Raw genomic sequence first — 9,621 nt, forward strand, 5'->3', positions numbered from 1 at the left:
ATATTTGAGTACTTTTTACACATTTTACTTCAGTGTTTTAAATGTAAAGTTACAACTGATACAGCAGTTTTATATTTATTGCCACAAGTTTCTCTCATAATTTATGATTGATTAAAGCTATTTAGTATCAGAATCAGATTTATTTCAAACATGAATTACCTTTTAAATATCATTAACTCACAAAAAGGGAGTTTTTGAAACCCAGTGATTCATTCTAAATATATAACTTCTTCATTGATCGCAAAACATTAACTGTATCCTGGACTATGTTTGGCACTATCAATTACACAATTTCCAAAAACACCTAAAGCTTTCACTATAGCACACAAACAAGTAATAACTGATGTTTGACTACAGTTTGCAGGTACACATACTGTGTATTCAATAGCCTACAACAGCCCTTTAATGATCTTTAATATTTCATAATTGCTTTTGTAAATTCTAATGTCTACTAGAAGATTTGAGTTCGGAGTGAAAACTTGCATTTATTTGACAAGCTACTATACACCACACACTTCACTATGCTCCTGGTCTGCTTGCCATAGAACTCCATGCACTGGTCCCTGATGTCCTATCAACTTCTGAACTTTTGTGTCCTCCTGCCCGGCGGCCTGTGAGCTCTTCTATCGATGACAGCTCTAAATCACTCTCCTCATCAGACAGCTAAAACAAAGGTAAAACACACAACTTTTCATCCTGGAAGTGAACTACTTCTTTAAAAGCTGATTTTATTTTTGCTCAAGGGAATACGACAGGTAAGGAAATTACTTCTATTTGAAAATGATAGCGTTTTTCTATTTTATTTTACCGCTTGCTGTTTTACAATAGCAGGGCGAGGAGTTGTGCTGGATGGTGGTAAAACTCTAGTCCCGCTCATAGGAGTTTTGATTGGTGTGCTTAGCTGCCTTTCCAAACTTCTTGTCAGTGTTTGGACAACAGAACCTGTAATTATAAACCATTCATGTTAGCTGACTAATATTGTAATAAAAGTCACTGAATTGTCTACATGCTACAGAAAGTTTATTTTCACAAGAAGAGGAATTCAATATTATTTTTAACTTCTTCACAAAAGAGAGCACCCGGAGGACACCTACGCCAACACGGTGAGAACATGCAAACTGACCTAGCTGGGACTCGAACCAGCGACCTTCTTATTGTGAGGTGACAGTGCTAACCACTGAGCCACTGTGTCACCCAAAATGGGGTTTTAAGCACCGATAATAATGATAAATGTATTATACAGATTAATTTATTTTTCTGTACATTTTACTGTCCAGTTTAAACCAAATTTTGCCATGCATATTTAGAACAAGAAAAGTTTTTTTTTTTAATACTTTATTTTTATTTTTATTTTTTTAAAGGAAAAAACAAGGAAAAAGTACAAATAATAGATTTAAATAATAATAATAATAATAATAATAATAATAATAATAATAATAATAATAATAATAAATAAATAAATAAATAAATAAATAAATAAATAAATAAATAAAATAAGTAGTACAATAAAACTTCGGAACTTAAATGAACAGTTGACTGGTCGCATATTTCCTTACAGGTCACATTAACAAATATATATAGAAATCAGATTACACTGTGTAAAGGTATAAGTACAATCCATTTCTCCCAATATTGCAGGTATTTGTCCATTTGTAGTTTTAAAGAAAAAGTCATCCTCTCCATATTTTGAACATTAGATATGACATCCAAGCATTCAGATTTTGTAGGGGGTTCCAGTTGCAGCCAATTTCGAGACACAGTTTTCTTACTGGTTGCTAGGAGTATTTTTAATAAATACTTGTCTTTTACCGTTAAGTTGGCTGCAATATTTCCCAGATAAATTGTTGTAAAAGAAAAATCCACATCATCACCAAAACTATTTTGTATTACTTGCATTACGTCCTGCCAGTATGACTGAATGGATGGGCAACTCCAAAATATGTAAAAGTGGTTTGCCAAGTCTTCACATTTCCTCCAGCACTGTCCCCTTGTCACGGATTGGCCAGGCTCTTCCACCAGCATCACGCAACGAGCATCATCACCTGAGTACTAATCACAGACAGCTGCACCCAATCACTCCAACTCACTATAAAAGCACACACCTCACTTCACTCATTGTCCGGTCTCGTTCCTACGAAGCGGACTCATAGAGAGTACCTCCTGGTATTCACTTTCATTTAGACTCATCTCTTGTACTTACCTAATCTCTGTTTCCTTCCAGTCTGTCCAGCGTTCCCGGTGTCCTGTCAGAGTTGTGTGTTTCGTCAGTCTGTCTTCCCCTCAAGCCCTCTGGTGTGTGCATTCGGTCCCCCTCAGTGTCTGTCAGCCATCCTGCTCCAAAGAAGGACTCAAGCTCAATCCAAACTCCGTTCACTTACTATTTTTATCCTTGTGTGGCTCTGCTGTCACAATAAACATCACTCTTCATTTACTCACCCTGTTTGTCCGTCTGCTTCCCTAACAGAAGACCGGACCTTAATACAGTAAACAGCATGAGCACTCACAATCCCATTCAGGAGTTGGTGGACTCGCTGAAGAGAGTCCTACTACCATCTGCACCATTTCCCGAAGCACCACCAGCACAGAGCACTTCTTCACCGTCCACCCACTCATCCAGTCCCATGGCTTGACCAGCACCCTATTCTGGCGGGGCGGAGGAGTGCAATGGATTTCTGTTACAATGTTCTCTTGTATTCACAATGCAACCTGATTTATATCCTACAGATCGATAGCGTTCATCATCTCCCTTCTCTCTGGTTCGGCTCTCCGGTGGGCTGAGACCATCTGGCAGCAAGCTGGGCCGGTAACGAATTCCATTCATACATTTACGAAGTATTTCAAGGAGGTCCTTGGTCGTGCGGATGGAGATGTAGCAGCCGGAGAACAATTGTACCACCTCAAACAGGGAGCCATGTGCACACAGGATTATGCGCTCCGGTTTAGATCTCTGGCTACTGCTAGCAGATGGAATGAGCGATCTCTCTCTCTCTCTCTCTCTCTCTCTCTCTCTCTCTCTCTCTCTCTCTCTCTCTCTCTCTCTCTCTCTCTCTCTCTCTCTCCTCACGACTTACCGGCTCGGACTGGAGCCCAATCTTCGATTACAACTGGCCGCCCTCGACGATACCATGGGGTTGGAAAAATTCATCCAACATTCTCTTCGATGCTCTGACCGTTTGAAGGTCTACCAGCATGACCTCACACCAATACCTCAAGCACTCTTCCGTCCGCCAGACCAGTCGTCCCTCCAGAACCAATGATCATCGAATCTGGTAGACTCACGAACACTGAGCGACAGAGGAGGCTGACCCGGGGTCTGTGTCTGTACTGTGGTGCCGAAGGACATGTCAGGCTGGACTGTCCCATTCGTCCAGTACGCTCCTTGGTGAGTGTGTTCAGTTCTACCATTGAAAAAATGCACCCCCTCACCACCAATGTTCAGTTAACTACCCATTCAGTCTCTGTTTCAGTCACAGCCCTTATCGACTCCGGGTCAGCTGGAAATTTCATCTCACACGCCCTCTGTCGCCACCTCCAGCTCCACACCAAAGCCTCGACGCATGTCTACCAGATTCAACCCATAACCACCGATATCCATTCCCAGGCACGAATCCATTATAAATGTGAACCTGTCAATCTCCAAGTGGGACTGCTCCACAAAGAGGAGATTAAATTTCTGGTTCTGGAGGGTGCATCAATGGATGTCATCCTAGGGCGCCCGTGGCTGGTGAAGCACGATCCCATCCTCTCTTGGGGCACAGGAGAAATCAAGGGATGGGGTGAAGAATGCAGATCCAGCTGTTTTCCTGATCTACCCTTGCAGATTCAGAGACCCCTAACAGTCTACGTCACATCAGTCGAAAGCCCCAAAGATTCCGAAGATCTACTCCCCATACGAGGACGTATTTTGCCCCAAGAGAGCTTCCCAGCTACCTCCACATCGGCCATGGGACTGCGCCATAGACCTGCTTCCAGATGCTTCTATGCCCAGAGGTAGGATCTACCCGTTGTCCCTTCCAGAAACTAAGGCCATGGAGGAGTACATTCAGGAGGCTCTGAGTCAGGAGTATATTCGCCCATCCACGTCACCCGCTGCCTCAAGTTTCTTCTTCGTGGCTAAGAAGGATGGAGGGTTGCGGCCATGTATCGACAACAGAGTACTTAATCAAGGAACCGTCAAATTCCGATATCCCCTTCCTCTCGTCCCTGCGGCCCTGGAACAACTCACCAAGTTGGACCGCCACAGCGCCTATAACCTGGTCAGAATACGTGAGGGGGACGAGTGGAAGACGGCGTTTGTGACCCCTACTGGGCACTACGAGTACCTGGTCATGCCCTATGGTCTGGTTAACGCCCCCTCCGTATTCCAAAACTTCATCCACGACGTCCTCCGGGAGTTCCTCCATCTCTTCATCATAGTCTACATAGATGATATCCTGATTTACTCCCAGAGTGAGGCTGAACATCGCCACCACGTTGCGGAGGTCCTGGAAACACCGTTTGTACCTCAAGGCTGAAAAATGCTCATTCCACTTACCATCTGTTCAGTTCCTGGGGTACATCATCGATCAGAGAGGGGTTCGAATGGATGAGGGGAAGGTCACTTCCGTCATCTCTTGGCCAGAACCCAAAACCATAAAGGAACTTCAACGATTCCTATGATTTGCCAATTTCTATCGACGTTTCATCCATAATTACAGTCTCATCACCGCTCTGCTTACTAATCTGCTCAAAAACAAACCCAAAACGCTATCCTGGCCTCGCGAAGCCGCCGCAGCCTTCCAAAATCTCAAAGAATCCTTCACTCAAGCTCCACTCCTGACTCACCCCGATCCCGACTTGCCTTTCGTGGTCGAAGTAGACGCATCGACCACTGGAGTGGGAGCCATCCTGTCTCAGTACCACGGTACTCCCGCACTACTCCATCCATTTCTCCCAGAAGCTCAGCCCGGCGGAAAAGAACTATGACATCGAGAACCGAGAACTTTTGGCTATCAAGCTCGCCCTGGAGGAGTGGCGACACTGGTTGGAGGGGGCCAAACATCCGTTCCAGGTGATCACGGATCACAAAAACTTGCAATATCTCAAAGATGCTAAAAGACTTTGTCCTCGTCAGTGTTCTTCTCCAGATTTCAGTTTTCCATATCATATCGACCAGGATCAAAAAACATCCGAGCAGACGCACTTTCCAGAATCCATGATCAGCAGGAAATCATTGAGACCCCGGCCAAGATCCTTCCAGATCAGATCACTGTCTGTCCCATCACATGGTCCGCTCCTACAGTCGTCGCCACTCCTGAATCCAGAACTCCGCCGGGCTGTCCCCCCAATCGTCGCTTTATCCCTGAACACCAACGGGTAGATCTCATTCATTCCAGCCTTACATCTCTGGGCACATGGCATCCCGGGGCCAACAACACCCTCTCACTGCTATCCCAACGCTTTTGGTGGCCGAATATGGCAAGGGATGTGAGGAGATACATCCAAGGCTGTAGAGAATGTGCTATGTCAGAGTCCTCGCCATCTACCTGCAGGTAAACTCCATCCCTTGCCCATCCCGAACCGCCCCTGGTCACACCTAGGAGTTGACTGATATCCCATCATCTGGAGGTAATACCTGCATTTTAGTCATTTGTAGATCAATTCTCAAAATTCTGTCGTTTGATTCCCCTGAAGGGTCTGCCCACAGCCCTAGAGACAGCTGAAAACCTATTCAACCATGTCTTTTGATGTTTTGGGTTACCTGAAGATAAGATATAGAAGTGGGGCGATTCCTCAGGACCGTCTGTCACGGTCATCAAAACTCCTGGAGCCAGTTTCTGGGCTGGGCGGAATACGCCCAGAATTCCCTGCGGCAACCTACCACCGGACTTATGCCATTCCAATGCATTCTGGGCTTCCAACCTCCACTCTTTCCCTGGGATGGCGAACCTTCTGATGTCCCCGCAGTGGATTACTGGTTCTGGGAGAGCGAGAGGGTCTGGGACGATGCTCATCACCATCTCCAGAGGGCAGTTCGCAGAGCCAAGGAGGTGTCTGACAAGAGGAGGATTCCAGGTCCTATCTATACTCCAGGGCAGAAAGTCTGGCTCTCCACCAGAGACATCCGCTTGCGACTGCCCTCCCGAAAACTTAGTCCCAGATTTGTTGGTCCCTTCACTATCCTGGAACAGGTCAACCCAGTCACTTATAAGTTACAGTTACCACCACAATACAGAATCCCCCCCACATTCCACGTATCACTCCTCAAACCCTTTCACGACCCTCTGATTCCCTCCACAGAGCCTGGCCACGAAGAGGAACCCCCTCCCCCACTGATGTTGGAAGAAGGGTCTATCTATAAGGTCAAGGACATCCTACGGTCCCGGCGTCGTGGTGGTCATCTGGAATACCTCGTCAACTGGGAGGGATATGGTCCAGAGGAGAGGTCTTGGGTCCCCAGATCCGATATATTAGATCCCGCACTTATGGAAGAGTTCCACTCCAATCACCCCGAGTTCCCAGCACCTCGTGGACGAGGTAGACCACCACGGCATCGGAGGTTTAGGCCCTCAGGAGTGGGCCCTGGGGAGGGGGGTAATGTCACGGATTGGCCAGGCTCTTCCACCAGCATCACGCAACGAGCATCAACTGAGTACTAATCACACACAGCTGCACCCAATCACTCCAACTCACTATAAAAGCACACACCTCACTTCACTCATTGTCCGGTCTCGTTCCTACGAAGCGGACTCGTAGAGAGTACCTCCTGGTATTCACTATCATTTAGACTCATCTCTTGTACTTACCTAATCTCTGTTTCCTTCCAGTCTGTCCAGCTTTCCCGGTGTCCTGTCAGAGTTGTGTTTCATCAGTCTGTCTTCCCCTCAAGCCCTCTGGTGTGTGCATTCGGTCTCCCTCAGTGTCTGTCAGCCATCCTGCTCCAAAGAAGGACTATCAGCTCAATCCAAACTCCATTCACTTACTATTGTTATCCTTGTGTGGCTCTGCTGTCACAATAAACATCACTCTTCATTTACTCACCCTGTTTGTCCGTCTGCTTCCCTAACACCCCTGTCCTTCTCATGTGTTTGCATGCATGTTAACTTGGGGGTTATAAGGTATCTGGTAAGATTCCTCCAGCAGAAATCTCTCCACATACCAGAGCTGGATGAGGGGGCCTGTGCTGAGCAGATATTCGACCAATCTTCTTCTGAGATAACTAGGTTGGATTCTCTCTCCCATTTTAGTCTGATGTCATTTGTTGAGTCTTCCTTGGTGTATTGGATGGCAAAATACAATTTTGAAACAAGTCTCCTATTGTCTTTGTTCTTGTAGATGTCAATAACTAAGTCAACTAAATTAGGGGGATGGCTCTCCAAGCATCAAATCTTGCTATTAAATTAGGTCCTGGTTTTTAGGTACCTAAAGAACTCACATTTGTCCAGACCATCCATATCTGAAATTTTCTAGAAGCTATCTAATTCCCCATTTGAGTAAATTAAACTTAAAGTAGTGATGCCAAACCTATACCAAGCTTGAAATCTCCCATCGATTTTAGCTGGTTTAAAGTCAGGGTCAAATGCTACCCATTTAATCAATCTAGACTGTTTTTCAAGTAATGGAGAATTAGACTCTTTAAACCAGATTCTAAGGGGAACTTTGGACCACTGATTTAAGCTATTTAAATAGTGTTTATGTAAAATCTTGCTACCAAATAGTGGTAGCTATCAAGCTATCAAACAGTGGGATATCAATTTGTGAAGTTTCCAGGTCTTTCCATTTTGCTGTGTATTTTGGGTTACAACATATTACTAAGGGTCGTAACCGGGCTGCTTTGTAATAGTAAGACAAGCAAGGCAGTGATCTTTCTCCTTAGACAGTTGCAATGTTTTATATTTAACTCTAGGTCTCCTGCCCCTCTATAAAAATCTTGAAATCCACTTGTCCCATTCTCCAAACTGTTTTGATGGAATTTCGATTGGTAGGGATTGGAAGAGGTATATAAGACGGGGAACTATATTAAATTTTATTGTCTCTATTCTATTATGCATCTCTAAAGGCAACTGAGACCACCTATCTATGTCAGATTTTGTACTCTTATTTATAGGGCCATAATTACTATTAAATAATTGTGTAGAATCTTTAGTTATTTTAATACTCAAGTACTTAATACTTGTTGAATTCCATTATAAAATTTATTTAGCATTTCTTTCTGAGGGAAATAATTAAAGCTTAAAATATATATATATTTTTTTGGATATTTAGCTTGTAACCAGAGTAGGTGCCCAATGTATTTAAAACTGGCATTAGAGTAGGAATGCTAACTTCTGGTGTTCCAGCAAACAAAAGAACATCATCTGCATACAGACAGATCTTTTGCTCTAAACCTCTAACTGTTATTCCTTTAATTTTCTATTCGTCTCTAATTAACTGTGCCAAAGGCTCAATAAATAAAGCAAAAAGTGTAGGACTGAGGGGGCAGCCTTGACGACAGCCTCTTTCCAAAACAAAACTCTTGGTAAGATGACCGTAATCATAATTTTTGCATTTGGTGATAAATATATATATATATATATATATATATATATATATATATATATATATATATATATATATATATATATATATATATATTTTTACATCTAATAGTCATCATTAAAGCCAAATCTTGTCAGTGCTAAATATAAATACTCCCAACGAACTGAGTCAAATGCCTTTTCAGCATCTAAGCTAATAACTACTGCTCTGGTTTTCTTTTTGGTGACATGATCAATAACATGTAGCACCCGCCTAATATTATCTTGTGCCTGCCTATCCCTTATAAATCCGGTTTGGTCTAAGTCCACCAATTCTGGTATTATATCTTCCAATCTTTTAGCTACTATTGATGCATATAATTTATAATCCATATTTAATACAGAAATTGGTCTAAAAGAACTACACTCCTTATCTTTACCCTCTTTAGGAATAATCGCAATAATTGCCTCACTCCATGTTCTTGGTGGTTCACCACCTTTAAGCATGTAGTTAAAACACTCATAAAACATGGGAATTAACTGGTCTTTGAAGGCCTTGTACCACTCAACTGGGAAGCCATCTGAGCCAGATATATTTATTTACTTTTAATCTTGAAATTGCTTTCCCTATTTTCTCTTTTGTAATCTCTGCCATTAGGGATTTATTCTGTGTTGTGCCTATTTCTGTGGGTTAAGTTGTACTTACTTCACTATATAGATTTCTGTAATAGGTTTCAACAATTTTATGGATATCATCTTATTTGTGATTAATTCTATTAGTTTTAGGGTCTCTAATTTCCAGTATAGTCCGCTCTGCCTGCTGTTTTCTAAGCCTCCATTCCAATAACTTCAAAGCCTTTGAGCCGTTTTCATATCTTTGCTTAGTAAATTTGGCTTTTTTCTCTAATTCTTCCTAATATAGTTCATTTATTTGCTTCTTAATACTTTTTATTTGGCTTAAGATATAAGGTTTCTTTTTCACAATATCTTCTCTCTCTAAGGTTTTAAGGCTCTCCTGCAAGTCAAACATCTTTTTACATTTTTCCTTTTTATTATGTGAAGTAAGAGCTATGAGTTTACCCCTAAGCACTGATTTTGATGCATCCCATAAGACACTTGGTGATAC

General features: G+C 42.8%; 1 protein-coding gene across 1 annotated transcript in view; it reads right to left on the bottom strand.

Annotated features, from left to right (window-relative positions):
- Nucleotides 1-235: 235 nt before the first annotated feature.
- The window catches only part of dzip1l (DAZ interacting zinc finger protein 1-like), a 68,579-nt gene continuing 59,193 nt past the window's right edge, over nt 236-9,621 (bottom strand). Inside the window, exons 15-16 of the mRNA XM_056459069.1 lie at nt 809-942; nt 236-663 (exon numbers count right to left, since the gene is read on the bottom strand). Coding sequence (XP_056315044.1) covers nt 520-663; nt 809-942 — 278 coding nt within the window. The 3' untranslated portion in view covers nt 236-519. The remainder of the gene's footprint in view (nt 664-808; nt 943-9,621) is intronic.

The sequence above is a fragment of the Danio aesculapii genome, chromosome 6 (assembly GCF_903798145.1).
Source record: "Danio aesculapii chromosome 6, fDanAes4.1, whole genome shotgun sequence".
Taxonomy (NCBI): Eukaryota; Metazoa; Chordata; class Actinopteri; order Cypriniformes; family Danionidae; genus Danio; species Danio aesculapii.